A 26,221-nucleotide genomic window follows, 5' to 3' on the forward strand; every position below is an offset into this window, starting at 1 on the left:
ACATAAGTACAGGTATGTTCATAATTTTGACTAGGTTATTTTTAAAGTATCTTAGGGCTGTTCCAGTAAAACATATATCCCCCCCCTCCGGGGACGGCACTTCAAAAAAACTTCTGCAGGAGGATGTGTTTCGAACTATTTTGATTCTGACAGTGGAAGGTTGGTTAGGAAAATCACTTCTGTTGTGGGTTGTGCTAACAAAATGAGAAATCACTGGTGGGGTTGTCAGAAAGAAGATAATAAAAAAAACCGAATATATATTTAAAATTGCGTCTACCCTCTCCTAGCGGTCTAACGTGAATAAAACATTGGGTCAGAAAATGATGCAAGTACACGCGAGTGCACGTAATTTGTACGAATTTGCGTACTGTTAAAGCAGTGATACGCGTTCGGCAAATTACGTCAACGCCGCGGATATAAAAAAAAATGTGCTTTGCGCAGTATGCAATTTTTATTAAACTTTAAAATTTAACTTTAAAACTGCATTTCGCGACACAATTTGCGCTGCCGCAGCTGTCTCACATCGCTTGATGCGACATCCAGATATTTGGATACTTCGGTTCGATATGAATAGCTGTTAAACTAAATTTGATTCATTCTTTGGCCCTGGAACAAGCATTTTATGGAGTTTTAGCCTGACTTTCATCGTGGAAGTTTTACAAATGCATGTTTCCAAAAAGGGCCACACAGGAAACCAAAATGGTTGAATCATAACACGGTATGTCTTCAGACGAAGTTTTCGTCGGCAAATACTGGCTGGTGATAGCTATGACGACAATGAATTTCATGTATATCGGTCTGTTGGACATTGGAAAAATGTCACTGGAAATACCAGTGTGTGATTTTGAGCCCAAAATTGATATTGAGTGCGAGTCCGAAATACTTGTTGGATGGACAATATACCGGTTACATTTATTAAATATACCCATGTCTAAACAAGCAGACTATGGGAATGTTGGACTTAAAACCCTAATACAGCATTATGGAAGAGAAAAATCTGGCTTAAGAGGCAGCAAAACACTGATTCAAGGAAGTGAATCTTTGGCAGGGTTCATGTTAGTGAAAACTGACAGAGGTCTCGGAAACGCTTATAATCATGCGTATTTGGCATCCAATTTTTTTTTATTTAGGTGGGCGGTAAAATTCAAAGACTTGCCAGTCCTGCTGCAGTTACCTGTATAGTGGGAAAATGTGTTGATCAGTTAGCTGTGATGATATTTACAATGACAGAATTTAGTGGTTGAAAGCCCCCCTGCCCCACCCCCCCGGTCGTCACTATTATAAGAGTACATCAAATAACATGCTGCAATAGCTAAGCGGCGAGGTCAAGGGCTTTGACTGGCAGCTGGGTGGGAAAATATACTGATATTTACAGTGCTTGAGTTCATAGGCAGAAATACCCAGAGATGTACATGTGGTCGTTTATAACAGTACATCAAATACACAACTTTAGCTTTCATTCTTGTGTTCATTTCCGAGTGTACCTGTATAGTGGGAAAATGTGTTGATCAGTTAGTTGTGATGATATTTACAATGACAGAATTTACTGGTTGAAATGAAAGCCCCCCCACCCCCGTCGTCACTATTATGCAATAGCTAAGCGGCGAGATCAAAGGCTTTGACTGGCGCCTGGGTGGGAAAATCTACTGATATTTACAGTGCTTGAATTCAGAGGCAGAAATACCCAGAGATGTACATGTGGTCATTTATAACAGTACATCAAATAAACAACTTTAGCTTTCATTCTTGTGTTCATTTCTGAGTGTAACGGAATAAGCAGTGCACGTGACCTCGGAATCATGACATGCTGAGACATAGACTTCAATGAGTATTTTGGGGTTCAACGGCAAACTGACGAAGATTGTGAGATTCAGGAGAGGACTAAAGTTGCTAGAACTGATAGTTTGAAAGGGACATTAGCCAAGTGTAAGAAAGTGTGTGATGCATAGCTTAGTGCTTTGAATAAGACCTTCCTTGGATCGAAAAAATTCAGACTCACTCTGATGGACAAGCAAGAGCTATGTCAGTGTTTTAAAGAATGTAGAAATTAAACTCTAAACCAAAATGGGAGCCATGGACTCTTAGTTTTAAAATCCTAACGAGACCTCTGGTTCAAAACTTTTCTTTTTGGGACAGAGATATCCAAGAGAGAATACCCATGGGGCCATACATGTGAGATGTTGAAAATTGCACAATCATAAAGAACAGTAACTTGTTCAAGCTAGTTATGCATATGCGTTTCAGACAGCAGACAATGAAAGGAGTTCACAGCACAAAATAATATTTGTACACCAAAGAGGAGGATCATATTAAATTCAGAAACAATTAACAGATTTATGCTCGTAGGGAACATCAGAGAATCCCCATACAACATAATTTTGTATAGATCTGAAGTTGGCAGAACCACTGAGCAACAAAAGAAGAGAAAGACAAACTTTTGTATCATGCAGATGTATGACCAAATGATGTACATGCTCTCTATGTGCAAAAATTAAATGACATTAAACATAAGAGACTGACTGATCTGTGTAAACTCGAAGCAAGATGGATAAAATTTGTCCTGCTTGTGTTCGGTTCTTCCTATGTATATTTTGATCATGGTGGCATTTTCTGCAGACCTTTTGGCACTTAGTTCCAAGCCATCATTTGGTATTTGTATTGCAAAATGGATAACTAAAAATGTATAGTATCTAGTACAATACATTTTTAAGCAGTATCATTAACTGATGATGAAATTGATGAAAAAAATACTTGATGTCATTCTGATATATGGATTCTTTACTGCACTACTAATCTGTTCATCATGATTCTTTTTTTTTTTACCATCTCCTTTAGTCTTCCTGGTACCAGTGCTTTTAATAAAATTGTAACTTCTATTTTCTTGCAATCTAAATATTTGTAATGATGTGTTATTGTCAAAAGGTAAAATGTGCTTAGTGTCATAAAATCTGAAACTATTAATTAGCAAGGGACTAAAGTAAAAAGTTGACAGAAATTACTGCCATATTACAGTGCTGTTAGAAACAGCAGAATAGTTGTACAAGATGTATTTTGCACAAAGTTGTAGAACTAGCGGTTGTATTGTCACCACATATTCTACTTAAATAATTATATCGTTATTCTGTATATTCCTATCAGTATTTTCCCAGTGGTAATAATTTTCTGATCTGATGTTCATTTCTTGTGCAATTTTTACACATCAAGAATTCTCACCATATCATTAAAAAAACAATGTAATCTGCACCAAATTGAGTTGTTTGAGAAGAAATTAATTTTTTTAACCCAAAAATCACTGAAGCTATGAGTTCTTGCATTAAAGTCTCACATTAAATAACATTGAAGTAGCCACGATAGTAGTTTAGGATGCAACTGTACCAATTTCACCTTTGGTATATCCAAAACTTGAATGTGATGGAGGAACATTATGAGCTCCAAAATAAATACATCAATTTTAGAACCTGTTCATTGACTATGAATCAAGTATCCGAGTCCAACTGAATTGCTAGAAATTTTTTTTGAATTCTTTTGACAACATCATAATTAGCTGTCAAATATGGAGTAAGCCTATAGTCTTTATGCCATTCCAACCAAGACAACACCACAACCACATGACCATGCCCAATGACATCACAGAAATAATCGCTATACAACTAGAGATGACATCTCTTCGAGAATTTTGATTTCAGTAGAGCTCTAACAGAGTGGAGCAGTAAGAAAGAGTGACAGATATTTAAGTGTTAGGGAGATATTTAACAATGGCTATTCCCACCACCACCACTTCCTCATTAGAGATCACACACACACAAAACTTTGAGTACATCCTGAAATCCTGTCAGCATCCCTGCAGAGGAGATAACTTGACTATTTAATTTTATTGGTCTCTGGTTATCCGATGGTATTTCTGTTACTTGAACATTATCTTACAGCGTGTCCATTCAGCATGGTCGAAAAAGGCTTACAACCATTGAGTTGTTCAATGACTCACATCACTACAGATGTGAAAGAACGAGAACCATACTAAGAATCAGTGAAGATAAAATTGAGATATATGTGTTTGTCCCTGATTGGTTGATAATGAAAGTAAGTTTTAGTAAAAGCAATCTTTTGAGAGCTTGTCCTACTTGTAACTGAAAAAAGTGAGGGACATTGTTTTATTAACATAATTTACATCCCTTTACTGACTCGAGTTTGGACGACTCATTACTGAAATCAGCAGCTGACTCTTTGGTGCAGTATTGAAAGCACACATTTCAGATTTGTATAGATCCAGAAAATGGTGGGGGAGTTACGTTTTTTTCTTTTTCACAAAAGCTGTCATCATAGATGTGTCTATACTGATATAAATTTGATCATGAGCACTCAAAATTTAAAGTTACTGAATTTTAATATCGTGGTGTTTGAACAAATTTACAGTGGGAACTGAATTAGTGCAGAGTCCTGAACTCTTGAGTTTTGTGCAGAAATGTGGAATCCAAGCAGAATAAATCCAGAAATGTAGAGGTTTTCAATCTTGGATTTAGTCTCCCCATTGTGTTTCACACTGATATGCATATTCACAGAACATTTGTATAGTAATTAGTAGGAAAAGTGAGAAATTTAGATAACATATCATAAACAAGACAAACAGTATGTGGGGGGAGAAGATCATAAGAACAGGCTGGAATGGAGAAGTATAAAAAAAACAATAATGAGTAGAAGTGTGCCTCTTTTTTATGTGTGCAACATTATTTTCTTGGCTTCTGTAAGAAATTTCATCAAAAGGAAGACAATAAAGGGTGTACAGTTAACTAAACCAATATGAATTTAGCTACTTAAAAGCTGTATCAAATTGATTTTAACCTTCTGGGCTGTTTCTGTCCATTTTGGTGATATGTCCACTGAATCAGTATGGTTGGAAAAAATATTTGGCAAATTTAAAAAATTAAAAAACTTTTGGCAGATTATGATTATACCCTACTTCTTCCTGAGAGAGTGTGAATAATTGTATTACTTGGTTTGTTGATTGTGGTTGTTGCTCAATTCAAATTCATCATTGAAAAACATTGATGCATTCTCATACTTTGTTACAAATATTTATTACAGATGCATATCATCAGATATTGGTGAATATAGCTTGAATAAGTTATAACAGTTCTAGTTGGAACAATGAACATTGTTAAGAGAAAATCTAAGTGAGCTAAAATGTAAACCTTTCGGCATTGTGTGATGCAGGATTGCTCAAGACTTTTCCATCTCGTATGCTCACCATGAAAAATCCATTTGCACCTACTGATGATGACTTTGTGGTAACTGTCAGAAAGGCATAATTGACGATATTCGACAATATTCTAAGGTCTGCAAAAATTAATTTAGTCAAAAGTTATAAACTCATACAGCTGTGGCAAAAATGACTGACTAGTACCTTTGCTGCTGTGGCCACGGTTGATTAGTTGGTTGATTCAGTGTGGTTTGATTTTGGGTTTTTTGGTGATTTTTTTAACAATATATTAGGTGGAGGAAGAACCCCAAAAGACAACCAGCCTAAATTGGTTGATCTGTGACACAAACTCACTCTGTGAGATGTTTAAGTGATGTAAAAGCAAGCACCTTAGTACACTTGGGCACATGGAGCCTCTGTTGATTTGATGTTTATCTCCAACAGCTGAAGTCATTTAGACATGAGATCTCCGGGGTTTCAGTAGATCATTATGGCCTTTACACCATTTCCAGATGAAGAGAATCTATATTTGGCAGCCAGTTTTACTGCTGAAGAAAATCCAAGTCCTTTTGAGACACAAACACCACTTATGTAGAACCACTGACCTTCCACAAGTAACTGGCAACATTCTCATTTACATATTGGAGGCAAGTAATCATATGACAAGCATCTTGTACCACTGCCATGGAAGCCCCTCAGATCTGTATCACAAGACAAGCATCTTATACCACTCTGCCATGAAAGCCCCTCAGGCCATAGGTACAAGTCTCATATGAAAGGCTAGAAGTGGGAGATAGAACCTGTGACAACTGGATTGAAAATGCAGAACGTTACTGCTAGGCCATCAGTGATGATTATGATGCTGTTGACAATACAGTTAACTGCAATGACATTGATTTTATGAGTGCTCTGGGAAAAATGATTCTTTGACTTTCATCCATTTTTTAAAATCTATAATATACAAATGTTTGACTTGTTATATTTTTTTAATAACTTTATATTAGTCTTGCAACAAGGCGTAAAAATAAGACATTGGTAACTGAAAAAGATGTTCTTACAAGAAATGATATAGTGTAAAAGTAGACAAATGATGCAACATCACTTCCACAGGCATCATTGTTTTTTTTCTGACAAATCATATAAGTTTACCAAAACATTTATTGGAAAAAATAATAACAATGAATCATAGAATCTGACCACACATTTAAAGCAATACAAGATTTAACTAATATTCTAATCAAAAGCAGCATGCTTGAGAACAAAGAAAAATAGCAAGACATATTGATCACTTTAGGAAACACAGAGTTTAGTAAGGATACAAATTCATGATTTCTGTATTAGAATAGAAATATCTATTATAAAATCTGTATTCATGGATGTTAAATTAGTAGGTATTAATGGACTGATCAATGACATCTACAAATAATAAGCCACCATGAAAATCTGATTTCACAGTATCAGAGACATACTTGGCTGACAGACAAGCAAACAAAAGAAAAAAAGACTGATTATAATGAATGAATACAAATAAAAATATGCAGTAGATTATATGATGTATATGAATTCAGTAGATTACCTTCAGCCAACTGTCATTTAAATCACTTCTGTCCCCAACCCAATATTAAAATCGCTTCTACCGCCCACTAACCCATAGCCAGAAATTATGTTAAAAAATGTACTTCTGTAGGGGGCAGTGTTTCTCGATTAAAACACATCTGACGGTGGATCATAATTTTTTTAAATTGCTTCTGTTGTGGGTTGGTTGAATTTGAAAGTGCCTTCCCCCCGGGGGGTATATGTTTTACTGGAACAGTCCTTATGTCAACTACAAATTATGCCACAGTTACCATATATACTTACTTTTAGGATGAGTCAAACTGCAAACTGCACAGACCCAGATCTGCCTTTGCATAATGTGCCAGCAGATCTGTGTCTCTGCAGTTTGTTAAGGGTAATCAGAGTAATCAGTAGAATAAACAACATAGACCCTGATCTGCAGGTGCCTTATGCCCCAACAGATTAGGTTGTTTGCAATCTGACCTTACTTATAAGCAAGTTTAGACCGTATGAAACATAACCATATTCTACATAATAGAGATATATGCCTTAATAAGTTTACCCCTCTCTCATTGTTCAGAATATCCATGCTAATTTCCTTCTTTTGGCAGAAATGTCTTGATTCCAGTATCGATAAAAATTAAAGGGAAGCAGCTAACAAAAATATACCTAAAACAATATGATGGCTGTTAATTACATGCTTAGTGTCTTGTTACATGCTTGGTGTTTTGTTATGTGTTTGGTGTCTCATAATATGCCTGATGTCTTGTTACATGCCTGACATTTCATTACATGCTTGATGCCTTATCACATGTTTGGTGTCTCATTATGTGCATGGCTTGGTGTCTCCTTACATGCCTGGTTTCTTGCTACAAGCCTGGTAAGGAGTCTCATCACATGCCTGGTGTCTTGTTGCATGCCTGGTGTGGTGTCTCATTAATACCTGATGCCTCATTACATGCCTTGTGTGGTGTCTCATTACATACCTGGTGTCTTGTTACATACTTAGTGTGGTGTCTCATTACATGCCCAGTGTCTCTTTAGATGCCTGACATTTCATGACATGCGTGGTGTCACATGCTTGGTGTCTCATTATGTGCATGGTTTGGGGTCTCATTACATGTTTGGTGTCTTTTTACACACCACATATGATGTCTCATTACATGCCTGGTGTCTTGTTACATGCCTGGTGTGGTGATTCATTACATGCCAAGTGTCTTGTTACCACTTAATTTAGTTGGTTAAATCAGTGTCAGAATTGGATTTTACATGTGCTTGATTCAACACAGACATATTAGGAGAGAGAATACACCTTCAACGAAGTGAGCATAGTCAAGGGGAGCTTATTCTAATATTTACATGTATATAATAAGATGAATATAATTTTGTTTTAATACATCGTCAGTGAGTGCCAATTCTGATGATAATTGACAGTAAGAAATTTACCCCAAAATCCAGATAGCAGTTTCTCAGCATACAGTGTAGATATTTTGTCAAATATGGTATTTAATTGGTACATCCAAATACGGTAAACCTAATCCCATCATTGTGTTTTAATTGTTTGGTATTTAAAACAAAGTTGCATCTACAATTCACATGAAGTGCATAAAGGGCTCATAATGTTTATCAAAACCTTTGTTAAATTAAATTGTAGATTAAATAAAAATTCAGTAATAGGCATACAGAAAGTCATAAATGTGTATTTCATTGTCTGACAAGGACAGTAAATTTGAAACAGCCTGTTATTTGGCAAGGTGGTAATTGTTAATCTCAAGACAAACATGTTCATTCTTTGCAATGCTAAACTGCTTTCTTGTTTTCTGTATTTAATTTTCTGTATTTAGTTTATCACTAAAAGTAATTTACATACAGAATTGTAACAAATTTTTCACACCTTATTTCTTTTTTCCCTTCTTTCTTTTTTTTTGGGTCAGGATTGAAGCACTATTTTTATACATTGTCCCTTCTATTGTGAATACATTTCTCCACTTTCCCACTGTACTAGATATACAGAAATCACCGTTTTAACAGACCAATCAGAGGCTTAATTAGGCTTGTAATAGAGCAATCAGATGCTTATTCAGGTTTGAAACAGACTAATCAGATGCTTTTTCAGGCTTGTAATAGACCAATCAGAGGCTTATTAGGCTTGTAACATACCAATCAGAGGCTTATTCAGGCTTGTGACATACCATTCAGAGGCTTAATTAGGCTTGTAATAGAGCAATCAGATGCTTATTCAGGCTTGTAGTAGATTAATCAGATGCATTTTCAGGCTTGTAATAGACCGATCAGAGGCTTATTAGGCTTGTAACATACCAATCAGAGGCTTATTCAGGCTCATAACAGACCAATCAGAGACTATTTCAGGCTCGTAACATGCCAATCAGAGGCTATTTCAAGCTTTAATAGACCAATCAGATGCTAATTCAGGCTTGTAATATACCAATCAGATGCTGATTCAGGCTTGTAACAGACCAATCAGAGGCTTATTCAGGCCAGTCAGAGGCTTATTCAGGTTTGTAATTGACTTTCCCTTTCAATGTCAGAGAAAATGACAAAGTTCAGTTAATTGTGTTCTTACAGTTTACCTCTTGTATGTCCCTCCTTTATCCCATCCTGGTTATATTTACATTTTGGTAGGTTTCTCAGGTAATTTAGCCTTATGGCCATTTTTCTTTGTTAGTCATTTTTCATCATAGTGAGAACAACACCATACCATCAAAAGTAGGTTGCTGTTATAATAATTCTTAGTAGAAAATAACATTTTTTTACCTTCCAAGAACTGAAAGTATTTTGGATGAATTTTGCCATTAATAAATCCCATTGTTTCAGGAATAGGATATTTCACCCTGCCCTATTTAGTACATGCAAATGCCTCGCATATTCATGCATGTGAGTGGAACCCAGATGCAGCAGAAGCTTTACAGAGAAACCTGAAGTTGAACAATGTGGCTGAAAAATGTACAATTCACTTTGGAGATAATAGACAGGTATGTCGATCATGGTTCCTAAGGATTTTGATTTTAAAGATTCCTTTTGTGCACATGTTTTCTAAATTTTCTGTGCTGTTGGAGTGATATAAAATAATTTAAAAATATTCCATTTAATTTAAGAATGTATCCAGATCCAGTTTAATCCTGATATAAATGGGTCAGCTTATACTGGCATGATTTAATTTTGTTGCAGCATTAATTTTATATTAGATGCTTTTTCATATCTTGCTCAGTATAACTACCACAGGGTTTAGAAAACAAATATACACACAGAGTTACTGCTCTTTTTTGAAATGCAAAAGGATAATTAAAAGCATTTCATATGAAATAAAAAAGTTTAGCCGGTCAGATTTTCTTTACATTTTATGTAGGTAAAGGAAGATTCAGGTACTAAATCTCCTTCACAACAGAGATAGGCATATATAAAAATGTTTGGCTATTTATGACTCATTTCTTTCAGGTTCACAAGCTGAAATGAATGGGTGCATTATTAATTTTGACAAAAACTACTAAAAGATGTAAACAGTTTTTTTTTTTTTATCATATTAGATGAGAAATGTGCCTGTGTCGGGCAGTTTTCTCCATCAAACAAATAGACTTAATGTTTTATTTTTTTCATATTAGATTAACAAGGTGCCTGTATTGGACAGTTTTCTCCATCAAACAGATAGACTTATTGTTTTATTTTTTCATATTAGATTAACAAGGTGCCTGCATTGGACAGTTTTCTCCATCAAACATATAGACTTATTGTTTTATTTTTTTCATATTAGATTAACAAAGTGCCTGTACTGGACAGTTTTCTCCATCAAACAGATAGACTTACTGTTTTATTTTTCACATTAGATTAACAAGGTGCCTGTATTGGACAGTTTTCTTCATCAAACAGATAGACTTACTGTTTTATTTTTTTCATATTAGATTGACAGTTTTAGCCACGGAGATTGAACACCATGCAGATGACATACATGTGAAAAGTGAAATTTTGAGAAAGCTGGAAAGCATAAACTTAAGGACCTAAGGTCAATGGACAATATATTTTGGGGGGTCCTACTTTAGGTCACCTTGTTTCATGTGTTATGTGTCTAAACGGTTCTTTCATATAAGAAGCTGGCATTAATCTAAATGCCCAACCAGAACTATTTTAAGACACTCAGCAAAACACCTTAAAGTGTGCTTAATACAATCAAACCAGTAATGTTGATGATGCACACCATTCAATATTTTGCAATTTTAATTAAAAAAATATAATATTCCAATATACTTTCCTCCTGAAACACTTACAGATTTACTCGTAAAGAACAAAGAAAGCCCATGACCTTAAAATAAAACAGCCAGATCATTAAGAATTTGGTCCAGATGATCAGAAACTGGGATTTGAACCTGCATTGTTCTGGTCATATATCCAGTGCCTTAGCCATTCAGCCACTGCAGCTCCCTTGGGTGCAGATCTCAAAGGTTTCCATGTTATGACTCCAGAGTCAGGGACCCTAGAGCATAAGGTCAGATCCAGAGATCAATGCCAATTGCAAAGAATATCTAAACAACTCACTTTATGATGCCAAGTAAATGTATATACCTTAGAAGTGTGGCTATGAAAGTTTGTAGGTTATGAATTTCTTTCTAGCCTCCAGTGGCGTGAAGAGATTCAGGGGTCAGTGCTGGTAGCATAAATAAAATGACCTTTCTGTTGTTTATGCTGAGAAATATAAATAAACACACACACACACAGACACACACACGCACACACACATGGTTTTCTTTTTGTTGGTTTGGGTTTAACAACATTTCTCAGTGCAAGAAATACATGGCAGCCAGTATAACTAGTGGAGGAAGAAAGAAACAGTGAAAATTCTGGTAAGAACCACTAACCCATGGGAAGCTACTGACAGTTTTCTCACATACCCACATTGGCCAAGCCCAAGATTTGAACCCACATGGGCAGAAGTGATATGGCATTGATCATAAAGGACAGCGTTTTTGACCACTTGACCACCTGGGGCCCCAGAAACAGATAAATGATACCAACACTAATAGACAATGTAGTAACTATATGCTCCAAACTTCTTTCCCCTCCATTTCATTATGTGTGTGACTCTGCATTCACAAGCTGACATGTCAACTACTCAGATGGGCAATATCAAGCTCACTTGGGTCTTTTGTTTAAAGTATAACCCAATAATACTGATTTTGGTATGAATCAGTTTTGTTTAAGTATCCTGTTAATACCAGATGTTGTGGAAATCTAGCACATACTACAGGTTTCATGTGCAAAAATATCTATCAAATATTTGAGAGAAAATTATGAAAATTTAAGCTAGACGGAGCATTTAATGTTGGATCATAGGAGATGATAAAGGTCTCAGTATTGGGAAATTTTCACAAAAAAGATTGAACATCATACAGCTGCTATGAGAAAGTGAAGTTTTTTGAAAGTTGTGGAACAATACCTTGCTCTGAGATAAGTTGGATATCATATTACATGCATCCCAAAAATGAGATTTATGACCTCACCATGTTATGCTGTGACACTTGAGAATGATGGACTGCTATATGACCAGACAGTCCTGTCAGTGACTAGACAGTCCTGTTAATGACCAGGCAGTTCTATTAGTGACCAGGAAGCCCTGTCAATGAGCTTTTTTTTTTTTGTCTCTGTCCTGCATCAAGTATCTGAAAAAACAAGACATAATAGTCAAGGTTTTGTCTATTATTTTCAGATGCACTTATCTGTCATCATTTTTGTGGCTGCAATTTAATCTTGATAAATAAATATGTCTTCCGTTTGAATAAGATTATTAACAAACCATTGCCAAGCAAGTGAGCAAGAAAATTCTGTTTTCATTTTGCCATAAATGAAAGGTTCAGAAGGAAAAGGATAGTAGTAGTATTAGTAGTGGTGGTGCTGGTGCTGGGGGTGTGTGGCAGTAGTAGTAACATCATTAGTTGTAGCAGTGGTAGTAGTAGTAGTAGTGGTGGTGGTGGTAATAGTTGTAACGGCATCAGTAGTAACAGTAGCGGTGGTATTGATGGTGGCAATAGTAGAAACAGCATTTGTTGTAGTAGCAGTGGTAGTATTAGTAGTGGTGGCAATAGTAGTAACAGCATTAGTAATAACAGCGGTGGTGGTAATAGTGGTAACAACATTAGTAGTAGAAATAGCAGTAGTAGTGGTGGTGGCAATAGTAGTGGTACTAGTAGTGATAGCATTAGTAGTAGTAATAGTAAAAGTAGTAGTGGTGGTAGTAGTAGTAATAGTATTAGCAGTAGTAGTAGTGGTGGCAGTAATAGTAACATCAGTAGTAGTAGTAATAGTAGTAGTGGTAGCAATAGTAGTAACAGTAGTAGTAGTAGTAGTAGTAGTGGCATTAGTAGTAACAGTAGTAGTAGTAGTAGTAGTAGTTGCAGTAATAGTAAAAGTATTAGTAGTAGTAGTAGTGGCAATAGTAGTAACAGTAGTAGTAGTAGTGGCAGTAGTAGTAGTAACAGTATTAGTAGTAGTAGTGGCAATAGTATTAGCAGTATTATTATTAGTAGCAGTAGTGGCAATAGCAGTAACAGTATTGGTAGTAGTAGCAGTAGTGGCAATAGTAGTAACAGTATTAGTAGTAGTAGTAGTGGCAGTAGTAGGAACAGTATTAGTAGTGGCAGTAGTAGGAACAGTATTAGTAGTAGTAGTAACAGTATTAGTAGTTGTAGTGGCATTAGTAGTAATGTAACATTACTAGTAGTAGTAGTGGCAGTAGTTGTAACAGTATTAGTAGTAGTAGTGGCTGTAGTAGTAACAGTAGTAGTAGTAGTAGTTGCAATAGTAGTAACAGCAGTAGTAGTAATGGCAGTAGTAGTAACAGTAATAGTAGTAGTATTAGTAGTGGCATAGTATTAACCATATTATTAGTAATAGTAGTGGCAATAGTAGTAACAGTATTGGTAGTAGTAATAGTAGTGGCAGTAATAGTAACATTATTAGTAGTAGTAGTGGCAGTAGTAGTAGTGACATTAGTAACATCATTAGTAGTAGTAGTAGCAGCATTAGTAGTAGTAGTGGTGGCATTAGTAGTAACTGCATTAGTAGTATTGCAATAGTAGTATCAGTATTAGTAGTAATATTGATGGAGATAGTTAAAAATAAGTGACTTTAGTGGTAGTTCTGATAGCAGGTAAAGCCTACATGTGCATATAGTGATAGACATTAGAAACATAGGTAAACATTCTAAGGAGAGTAGTTTGGAAAATTCTTGTACTGTTATAAATATTGTCAATATTTTTTTAAGTACACAATATTTTGGTCCGACTTTTACCCATTATCAAATCCCTGTAGGATTAGTTAGATTAACTAAATCATTAAGGAGACAGAGGATATTTTCTTTTCGTTGTGAACACGTATATTTCACCATATGGTACAAAAAAGATGATATTTTAATGAGGGTACCACAAGATGAAATATAACCTGTATTTATACAGAATAGAAAATTGCTTTTATATATTAAAATTGCATCTCAATCCAAGATTTGAAGGTTAAATTCACCCTTCAGCACACCACCTGTACACCTGTACACCTCTTTTCATAAGTTTACCTTAGTCAGATTCATGTTTATTTTTTCTAATTGTTCAAAATATCAGGGGTTTGAGGGAATGTTTAGTTTGGGATAACCAAATATGTTGCAATAAATTAAATGTTTGACATTTTATAAACTGATTTACCTTATCTGACTGCAAGGCAAGTCTAGATAAGAGATGCAGCACACTGAATGCTTTTCATAGTTGTCAAGGTGTTAAAGGAACATGACTTCATAAGCTTCAAAATAAAGCTTCCAATGTTTAACAGGCTTGAGGCAGTTGCTCCTGAGTTGTGTGCCTTTTTAGTGTACTCTTTGACTGTCTTCATCTGCATTATTGTGTTTATCATGCATTAAATGTTCTGCTGGAATGTGTTTCTTCATCTACTTCTTTTGGAAACAAAAGCTAATAGATTTTTATTCTCAGTCATCTTACTCTATTGCTTCAACTGCTATGGTTGTTGAACAAGCCACAATCATGTGATACTGGTCAGACTACCTGTTTATGCTATGATAGACCATCATTAAATAACCACTTCTTGGTGTTCCATATTACATTGTGTTTAAAACTGACCAGTGTTGAACAGGAAGAAAAATTAAGTTATCCCTCTTTTTTGCCATTTTTGTCATCACAATTTGAAAACTCATCCATGAATTTAAACAGTGAAACTCAGAGTCATTTGCCAGTCTTTAAGTGACCACTACTCATGGCATTTTTCAACACCCAGTCAGTTGGACCACTAGAAAACCTCAAAGAAATAGTCAATTTTATCAATGGTTAGGATGTCTACATCTTTCTCTTGACAGAAACATGGCTAGAAACAAGGCAATGAACCAGATTGTGTGGATCTAACACCCCCTGGTTACTCCATCAGTTTGTTCCCCCATCACTCCCTCAGAGGTGAAATTACACTCATCACAAAGAACTCCATACTCCACCATCTACAATGCAACTTTCAATTTTTACCTTACATCGTTTGAACTGGTCCAAGCCACCCTCACAGTTGAACAAGTGTCAGTCCATTTCTTCTGCTCCTTCTGCCCTCCTCCTTGCCAGAAAACAAGCTGACTGAATTTCTCTTTTTGGAATAGTTAACTAACCACCTGGAACATGGAAATTCAATAGGTGGCAGCCTGATTGCTCTTGGAGATTTCAACTTTCCCTTTGATTGTCTTGGAAACCCACACACATCAAAACTTTTAGATTCCAGACCTGTTTCGAACCTGAACCATCATTTAGTCAATCCACCCATAAACATGGTCAATTTTAGACTGGATTCTTCATAGACCTGATAATAATAGTCTAGTCTTCATTGGTGCCCCACGAACTTGCATCATATTACCATTTCTTCATATGCCATTTTAATGTATCAGTCCAGTCCCTGTTCCTCCATCTCTGTTTACTACCATCATATCATAAATAGAACCCAACCAATGCATGATGTCCAAGCAAACATAACAACATTGTTAGGTCCCACAGCTGATAAACTTGGTAGGTGCTTGCATTCATTGCATGACAGATATGCCCCATCAGCCAAATGTAGAGTATCCATCCAGAAGTGTTCTCTATGGTATAATAGTGTTAGGGACCAGGTTTGTGCTGCTAAAAGAGAATGTGGTATGGCTGAGAGGCTTTGGCATTCATCTGGTCTTACTATTCATAAGCAGATTTGTGAAGATGTTAAGAAGAATGTCATAAAATAGTTGATCCAGCAAAATCAGTCTATTTCGTTACTAATATCACTGAAAGTTCTATCTGCATAAAACTCTTCTATATTGCCAACAAGCTAATGTCAAGGAATAACCATTAACCAGTCCCGATGACTTTCTCTATGGTCAGCCTCCTGAACCTGCTTGCAGATTCCTTCAATGGCAAAGTGCAAACCATTAGAAATCAACTTGACAAAATTTCAATCAATGCATTGTCACTACACAGTTGTGATACATGATTTCAAATGCAACAGCACTTGAGTCTGTCTCTGTGGATTTTATAATTTTGTTGAAAAGCTCCTCAAAGTCATGTGAACTTGATCCAGTTCCGACATCACTGTCATACCTGCCATAATATGACATGTCACGCCAAAAACACTATTATTATTCCCAAACTCACTGAAATGTTTCTGTTTCGAAAACCCCCCCACAATTTTTACTAATTTTGACAAAATATCCTCCAAACCACCACTTCACCATATACCCAAAACATGTAGCATATACAGATGCTTAGAGCTCATATAAAATTATCCTTGGGGCAGTTTATACAGCGGACTGTCACAGAGGAAATTAAAAGGCAAGGAGGTAAGATATAAAAAGAAAATCCATTTCGTGTATTATTTTGTTGGCTAACAATAGCTATGTTCATGTGTTAAGCGCATTGAAGAGAGCTGTGGTCGAGCACATTTGTGCCGATTTGCATAGGTAAAGTTCATGAAGTGGAACAACTCATTATAGGTAAATCAGAGAAATGCTAGATGCTTGTAGAAGAACAAAACTCATTACACACCATTGCCTTGAATAAGAAAGTTTAAGTTACCTGTATTAAAGATTATTGGCAAGTTTTTGTACAGTGGCATTGTTTCTTTGATGTCTGATTTTTGTTCCATATGTAAAATACCAAGCATGATTATTTCAGCTGTTGGAATAGTGCTCAACCAAGCCCTCATTATTATCATTATTATTATAAAGAATCAAGTGGTGGCATCTCATATCTTCAGCAGAAATAATTTCCTTACTTGAAAGGTAATTCAGTTTCTGTTTTTTGCTCAAGCTCACAAAATGTTTATCTTTCCTGCTACAAGTATAACTTCTACAGACACTCACAATCATTCTTTGCATGGATTGACAGGAAGTAATGTATTTTCAATCTAAAAACATAAGATACATTCTTCAGATGTGAAATTATAGGAATAAAAAAATGTAAAAATTATTTCACCAAGAAGTTTCTTTATTTCAGACTTAAGTACACAATAAAAATTATTAGTTTATCCATGTATGATTAAATATGGGAAATCAGTCACACAGTCAAATTATTACCTTTTAAAAGTTGGTGATCCTTATTTACATATTTCAATTTTTCAGGTGTGCCCTATAGGTTGTGCAGACAGAGTCAATATTGGTCTTATACCTAGTTCAGAGGAAGGCTGGCCTGTAGCTTGTGCTGCCTTGAAACCTGACATAGGTGGAATTCTTCATATACATGCAAATGTGAATAGCTTTCCTAGTGATTCTGGACATTCATTTAATTACAAAGGAGCTGGAGTAGACAATATTGATACAATTAAACAGACAGCAGTCAATTTGTCAGGGTCAGATGAAAGAAATTTGTATGACTGCTCTGCAAATATTCAGCAGTCTAACAGATCCATAGAAACTAACATAGGAAATGTGGGACTGGAACCAGGCTGTCATGCTGTAATCAATGAAATGTCCTCCAAAGGATATAACTCTAGCAAAGAATGTTGTGTTCTTGACTATGAAATACCTTTCAAGGGAGATAATTATGAAAAAGGTAATAAAAAGAACAAGTATTGGCAGGTTTGGGCTGAAGAGACTGGTACAAGGATTAAAGATTTATTAGAAAGAAATCATGGGAAAGAGTGGAAAACCAGCATCATACATATAGAACATATCAAATCATATGCACCTCATGTTGACCATCTTGTGTTAGATTTAGAATGTAGGCCATTTTCTCTTTTGACTGATGATAATTAGTAGTTCCTGAATAGCATGTGAAATGGCCAAGTTAGTTGCAATTTTAAAGTTGATCACATCATTATTATTATTATTTGAAATATTTTATAATACAAATAGATATGACAAATGTTTGGTCTTTGTGTTAAAGTTAGCAGTCACAGTATAGATATGACAAATGTTTGGTCTTTGTTAATGTTTGCAGTTGCAGTATAGATATGACAAATGTTTGGTCTTTGTGTTAAAGTTAGCAGTCATAGTAGTATAGATATGAGAAATGTTCAGTCATTGTGTTAAAGTTAGCCACAGCAATATATATATATATATATATATATATATATATATATATATATATATATATATATATATATATATATATATATATATGTATGTATGTTTAGGCTCTCATAAACAGTAACAAGAAAAAAGTGAAGACAACAAGCTTTGTAAAATTTAACAAATAATTTACTTCTCAGGAAAAACGTGGTAAAAATGAGGAAAAGAACTTAGTTTTAAGAATCAAATCCAAAAATAAAAATTTAACCTCACATCATTAAACTTATTATTTTTTCTCAATAAAAAGGCATAAAATTGTCATAATATTTGTTGATGCATCCCATATTTCTTAGCTTTATACAAGCACCAAAAATGCAACCTATTCAATACAAAAGAAAAGTCATCCATTGAAAAATCACCTTTTGAGAAAGATTCAAAACATTTCTGGAGACATTTACAATATCTACAACCAACATTGACAGAAAACATAAATCACACCATATGGTACCAGTACTTTTCAGACTTCTTTGATATACAGCATGAAGTGGATAAAAACTTTAAGGTTAAACAAAACAACCGACACATTCCATGAAAATCTTGATGGTGAAATAACTTAAGTACAACATGTTATTAAAAGTTTAAAGTTGGGAAAACAGGTGGTGTTGATGACCTTTCAAGTGATTTATTTTAAGGCAACTGGAAATATCACTACCTGCGTTTACTCTATATTTTTAATAAAATGTTTGATCTTGGATTCTTTCTGAAGTTACAGACAACAGCTGTCAATGTACTGATTCACAAAAGAGGAATATAAGTATGCTTGAAAATGCACTAGCCTTTTACCAGTCCTCAGCCAAAAATGTACTTCTATTTTAAATGAAAAGTTAGGTAACTGGGTCAATGAAATGATCTTTTAGCTGATGAAAAAGCTTGTTGTAGAAGTGGATACTCCATTGTGGATAATATATTGACTCTAAGGACCTTGAGATGTAAATATCTGAAGAAACAATAGGGTAGATTTTATGCTCTTTTTGCTGATTATGAAAAGCATTTAAAACTAGATTTCCCCCAAAATTGACCCTTATTTGTAGAATTTGAAGAAAATCACCATCACAGCAGGTAACTGAAACTTTGATATATCACTCATTGTATTGTTGAAAACAGTAGATAGGACAGGGAAATTTTAATCAATATTATGAAATAGTCTACTTTTAGTAAGAAGTCATTGATTTTGTTACATTTTCTTTCCAAACGACATTCTTAGAATATTGTATGTAATGATATTCAACGAAATTTTGATAAATGAAAATGTCACGCCTACTGAAGTGAGTACTTTAACAAATAAAAACCAATTAAATAGTTTTTTTCAAGTGAAATTTGTTTTTTAGCTCAGTCTTTTAGTTGGATGTAAGTGTAATGATCACAAATGCAATGTGCTATCTTGTATTCAAACTTAAAATGTGGCAGTCTACTGTAACAGTATTGTCTGTGAGCGTTTGACAATCTAATTAGAAGCTTACCTCCTTTGTATTATCATTTAACTGCATCTTTTGTATCAAATAAAGATGTGGAACAAAAGAAAAGTTAACTGGCATGCAAATCCTACAAGCTTAAGATCTTGCAGCCCTGCTTGTTAGTTGGGTGAACTCATTTCAGTTGATAAATCAAACACTTTTATAAATATTTCTCTGTTCTTAATATAATTAGACTACCTTAAATTAAGCTACTCAATCATAAATGTGTTCCAAGATAGTAAGGCAACCAAATGAAATGAATTTTTGTGAAATAAAGAGTGTTTTTTCAAGATATGGATCATTGTGGAAAAGTGAGTTTCAGAAAAATCCTGAATTGACGTTTAAAGATATCCTCAAGGATGAGAAGAAACTTCACTATTACTTGCAATGAAATCATGGCATCAATATTTTACTAACTGAAAAGTACAAAAATTTAGTTTCAACATTGATGATACTTCAACAAAAATAAATCTTTTGCTAGTTTTTGTAAAAAAGGAATCTTGTTTATGGTGTATCATCAGGTAGTCTACTTACCAGGTATAAACTACCTGCTTTTAACTTGGCTATACCATAACAAGCAGGGAACCAGATTAATCAACGATAACAAAATTTAGTGATGGAATACACAAATGTTTTCACATACACATGAAGGTTGTTGAAACTAATTGGAATAATGTCAAAGATCTTTCAGATGTTGGTCATCTTGAAATTAAATGTAATTTATATGGAATAACATGCAACTTCATTAGAAAAGCACTTTATTAACAATTATTTTCAAAGTGATTATAACGTGAATATTCAGCCATTAAACAGCCCAGTCCCCCCCCACTTTTATCCAGCGGGGATGGCATCACTTCTTATTTTTCAGATGTCCCTCGGTAACTTGCACCCTCGTTTATAGTGCAATTTATATTTTTGGACCCCGTTGTGCATGAGTTATCAAGGTAGAGGTGTATAAGGAATAAAATGCTTATGCATTAAAAGTCATGTGCAAATTTCAAAGCTTGCATGAAAATGGCAAATAAATTCACAAAAGCATTCAACAGTCTGGCTGGTTTTAGGCAAGGTTTCATTTTATCACCAATTTTATATTCATTGTTTTTAAACGACTTAAAGACACAAATTTATGACCATAATAACATTATGACATTAGAATATGCTCTTTTCTTTACACTGTTTTATGCAGATGACTGGGTTACCTTTGTCAGAACTGCTCTTCTTTAATATAATTTTTTAAACAAATTCAAAGAATGCTGCAACATCAGGAAACAAAAAATAAACCTGGAGAAGACTAAAGTTGTAGTATTTCAGAAAAAATGGATATTAAAGTTGGCATTTTGGTGAAAACCTGATAGAGACGTCTTATTATTAGTAGCTTGGTTGTGTCATATAAAGCTTGTATACATGTAAATAAAAATTAAGTGCAAGCAGCAAAGGCAGTTTACAGCCAGATGACTGGATTAAATCATTTTTGGACAACTGTCTTCAAGAGCTTGATTTCAGATATTTGATACTAAAATAGTGCCAATTTTATATTATGGGTCAGACGTTTTTTACAACAATTGACATAGAATCTGTACAGATATAATTTTGTAAATATGTTACTGGTATTATGAAATAAACACCTAGTGTTTTTATATACAATGAATAAGGTATAGTGCCAATGCAGGTAGCAAAATATAGTAGAATACATAAGTATTAGTTCCAATTACTATAGATGATTGATGATGGCTTTCCAAAAGATGGCTATAATTTACAGCTGATTTGCAGTGAATCTTGAATGTTGAGTAAATCAAGTTAAAAATCTAAAGTTTTCAGCATGGAGTGATCAACAGTTGTGAAGAAAAGCAGGTGAACACAACATTTTAACTCTCTGCATTCAAATGTTTGTAATAACCCACACAAATTTTAGACATGCTTTTAGCGTATCGATAGCAGTCCCGATAATGCTGATCTCTCCAAGTGCCATCAGTAGGGTCTAAGATCCATTTGACAAAATCAGTAAATGTAGGAAATGTATGACATTTTATCACACATAAACAGTAACAAGAAAAAAGTGAAGACAGCAAGCTTTGTAAAATTTAACAAATAATTTACTTCTCAGGAAAAACGCGGTAAAAATGAGGAAAAGAACTTAGTTTTAAGAATCAAATCCAAAAATAAAAATTTCACCTCACATCATTAAACTTATTATTTTTTCTCAATAAAAAGGCATAAAATTGTCGTAATATTTGTTGATGCATCCCATATTTCTTAGCTTTATACAAGCACCAAAAATGCAACCTATTCAATACAAAAGAAAAGTCATCCATTGAAAAATCACCTTTTGAGAAAGATTCACAACATTTCTGGAGACATTTACAATATCTACAACCAACATTGACAGAAAACATAAATCACACCATATGGTACCAGTACTTTTCAGACTTCTTTGATATACAACATGAAGTGGATAAAAACTTTAAGGTTAAACAAAACAACCGACACATTCCATGAAAATCTTGATGGTGAAATAACTTAAGTACAACATGTTATTAAAAGTTTAAAGTTGGGAAAACAGGTGGTGTTGATGACCTTTCAAGTGATTTATTTTAAGGCAACTGGAAATATCACTACCTGCGTTTACTAAATATTTTTAATAAAATGTTTGATCTTGGATTCTTTCTGAAGTTACAGACAACAGCTGTCAATGTACTGATTCACAAAAGAGGAATATAAGTATGCTTGAAAATGCACTAGCCTTTTACCAGTCCTCAGCCAAAAATGTACTTCTATTTTAAATGAAAAGTTAGGTAACTGGGTCAATGAAATGATCTTTTAGCTGATGAAAAAGCTTGTTGTAGAAGTGGATACTCCATTGTGGATAATATATTGACTCTAAGGACCTTGAGATGTAAATATCTGAAGAAACAATAGGGTAGATTTTATGCTCTTTTTGCTGATTATGAAAAAGCATTTAAAACTAGATTTCCCCCAAAATTGACCCTTATTTGTAGAATCTGAAGAAAATCACCATCACAGCTGGTAACTGAAACTTTGATATATCACTCATTGTATTGTTGAAAACAGTAGATAGGACAGGGAAATTTTAATCAATATTATGAAATAGTCTACTTTTAATAAGAAGTCATTGATTTTGTTACATTTTCTTTCCAAACGACATTCTTAGAATATTGTATGTAATGATATTCAACGAAATTTTGATAAATGAAAATGTCACGCCTACTGAAGTGAGTACTTTAACAAATAAAAACCAATTAAAGTTTTTTTCAAGTGAAATTTGTTTTTTAGCTCAGTCTTTTAGTTGGATGTAAGTGTAATGATCACAAATGCAATGTGCTATCTTGTATTCAAACTTAAAATGTGGCAGTCTACTGTAACAGTATTGTCTGCGAGCGTTTGACAATCTAATTAGAAGCTTACCTCCTTTGTATTATCATTTAACTGCATCTTTTGTATCAAATAAAGATGTGGAACAAAAGAAAAGTTAACTGGCATGCAAATCCTACAAGCTTAAGATCTTGCAGCCCCGCTTGTTAGTTGGGTGAACTCATTTCAGTTGATAAATCAAACACTTTTATAAATATTTCTCTGTTCTTAATATAATTAGACTACCTTAAATTAAGCTACTCAATCATAAATGTGTTCCAAGATAGTAAGGCAACCAAATGAAATGAATATTTTGTGAAATAAAGAGTGTTTTTTCAAGATATGGATCATTGTGGAAAAGTGAGTTTCAGAAAAATCCTGAATTGGCATTTAAAGATATCCTCAAGGATGAGAAGAAACTTCACTATTACTTGCAATGAAATCATGGCATCAATATTTTACTAACTGAAAAGTACAAAAATTTAGTTTCAACATCGATGATACTTCAACAAAAATAAATCTTTTGCTAGTTTTTGTAAAAAAGGAATCTTGTTTATGGTGTATCAACAGGTAGTCTACTTACCAGGTATAAACTACCTGCTTTTAACTTGGCTATACCATAACAAGCAGGGGAACAGATTAATCAACGATAACAAAATTTAGTGATGGAATACACAAATGTTTTCACATACACATGAAGGTTGTTGAAACTAATTGGAATAATGTCAAAGATCTTTCAGATGTTGGTCATCTTGAAATTAAATGTAATTTATATGGAATAACATGCAACTTCATTAGAAAAGCACTTTATTAACAATTATTTTCAAAGTGATTATAACGTGAATATTCAGCCATTAAACAGCCCAGTCCCCCCCCCACTTTTATCCAGCGGGGATGGCATCACTTCTTATTTTTCAGATGTCCCTCGGTAACTTGCACCCTCGTTTATAGTGCAATTTATATTTTTGGACCCCGTTGTGCATGAGTTATCAAGGTAGAGGTGTATAAGGAATAAAATGCTTATGCATTAAAAGTCATGTGCAAATTTCAAAGCTTGCATGAAAATGGCAAATAAATTCACAAAAGCATTTAACAGTCTGGCTGGTTTTAGGCAAGGTTTCATTTTATCACCAATTTTATATTCATTGTTTTTAAACGACTTAAAGACACAAATTTATGACCATAATAACATTATGACATTAGAATATGCTCTTTTCTTTACACTGTTTTATGCAGATGACTGGGTTACCTTTGTCAGAACTGCTCTTCTTTAATATAATTTTTTAAACAAATTCAAAGAATGCTGCAACATCAGGAAACAAAAAATAAACCTGGAGAAGACTAAAGTTGTAGTATTTCAGAAAAAATGGATATTAAAGTTGGCATTTTGGTGAAAACCTGATAGAGACGTCTTATTATTAGTAGCTTGGTTGTGTCATATAAAGCTTGTATACATGTAAATAAAAATTAAGTGCAAGCAGCAAAGGCAGTTTACAGCCAGATGACTGGATTAAATCATTTTTGGACAACTGTCTTCAAGAGCTTGATTTTAGATATTTGATACTAAAATAGTGCCAATTTTGTATTATGGGACAGACGTTTTTTACAACAATTGACATAGAATCTGTACAGATATAATTTTGTAAATATGTTATTGGTATTATGAAATAAACACCTAGTGTTTTTATCTACAATGAATAAGGTATAGTGCCAATGCAGGTAGCAAAATATAGTAGAATACATAAGTATTAGTTCCAATTACTATAGATGATTGATGATGGCTTTCCAAAAGATGGCTATAATTTACAGCTGATTTGCAGTGAATCTTGAATGTTGAGTAAATCAAGTTAAAAATCTAAAGTTTTCAGCATGGAGTGATCAACAGTTGTGAAGAAAAGCAGGTGAACACAACATTTTAACTCTTTGCATTCAAATGTTTGTAATAACCCACACAAATTTTAGACATGCCTTTAGCGTATCGATAGCAGTCCCCATAATGCTGATCTCTCCAAGTGCCATCAGTAGGGTCTAAGATCCATTTGACAAAATCAGTAAATGTAGGAAATGTATGACATTTTATCACACATTAGAACAAAATAGGTTCTGGTATGCACTTCTCACAAGCATGCTGAATAGTGAAAAAATTAGGCATGTGCATGACAATCTTTTGCATACGTTCAAAGTCAAAACTAGATAAAACCCACTTGGTTCATTTTGTTTTTGGTTTGGTCTTCCTTGAGGTAATTTTTATGTTTTTGAATGTAACATTGATATTCATAGTCCAAGATTTGGTCACAAAAATGGCATCTAATGGACAAACGTGTGTCTTTGGATTATTGGCTAGAATAAGATGTCCGCAAGTGGAATAAAGTCTCAATAATTCGCAAAAGTACATTGCTGTTTTTGAACTTGTTTCCTGTGATATAGTTCATTATAAGTGGGACTGACGAATGTTCACTTGCAAGTCAAGCACTGAACTTGTTCTTTTCCTTTAGGAATGCACATCTTGTATGAGAAACAGCCCTGGCATCCCTTTCCACAATGAATGTGTTGCTCCCAACTGCAAAAGCCTTGGTCACATTTCTCACAGTAGTATATGCATCCTATAAATCCTGTGATACTGGTAATGACATGGAAATGCTTTTGAGAAAAATGTATTTTCCGTCTGGGAAATCCAGCCCTTGAAACATGAGAGATCCAGGAATGACTTGAGGGTATACTTTCAATGTATAGCAAGGGCCAACATGTCTTGAAGTTTTTGAATTTCAGGAATGCCACACGTGGTCTCATTGGAAATGCCTACCTCCTGCAAAAGGAGTTCTGTTTCATTTTGTTGGTTGGCTCTGTCTGATTTTCCAGTGCTCTACCATGAACTTTTCCAATTTGCAGTCTCATTTTTCTCAGCATATGTCTGACCCACAACAATAGCATGGGCTAAGCACATCTGATCATTTCAGTTGTTAATTTGGATGATACTGCATTTAGTACTGCAAATGTCATCCATGAATAACACTTTTGCTGTGATGTCTGCTACCACTTGCAGGTGAAATGTGGGTTATGTGAAGA

The 26,221-nt window shown here is 34.4% G+C and overlaps 1 protein-coding gene across 1 annotated transcript in view; it reads left to right on the forward strand.

Annotated features, from left to right (window-relative positions):
* Positions 1-19,634, forward strand: part of LOC149785107 (tRNA wybutosine-synthesizing protein 2 homolog) — a 32,663-nt gene extending 13,029 nt beyond the window's left edge. The window contains exons 5-6 of the mRNA XM_089978873.1: positions 9,590-9,747; positions 17,385-19,634. Of these exons, the coding sequence (XP_089834999.1) occupies positions 9,590-9,747; positions 17,385-18,017 (791 nt within the window). The 3' untranslated portion in view covers positions 18,018-19,634. The remainder of the gene's footprint in view (positions 1-9,589; positions 9,748-17,384) is intronic.
* Positions 19,635-26,221: the final 6,587 nt, after the last annotated feature.

This window comes from Sinohyriopsis cumingii, chromosome 13 (genome assembly GCF_028554795.1).
Source record: "Sinohyriopsis cumingii isolate HCF-2022 chromosome 13, ASM2855479v2, whole genome shotgun sequence".
Lineage (NCBI taxonomy): Eukaryota > Metazoa > Mollusca > Bivalvia > Unionida > Unionidae > Sinohyriopsis > Sinohyriopsis cumingii.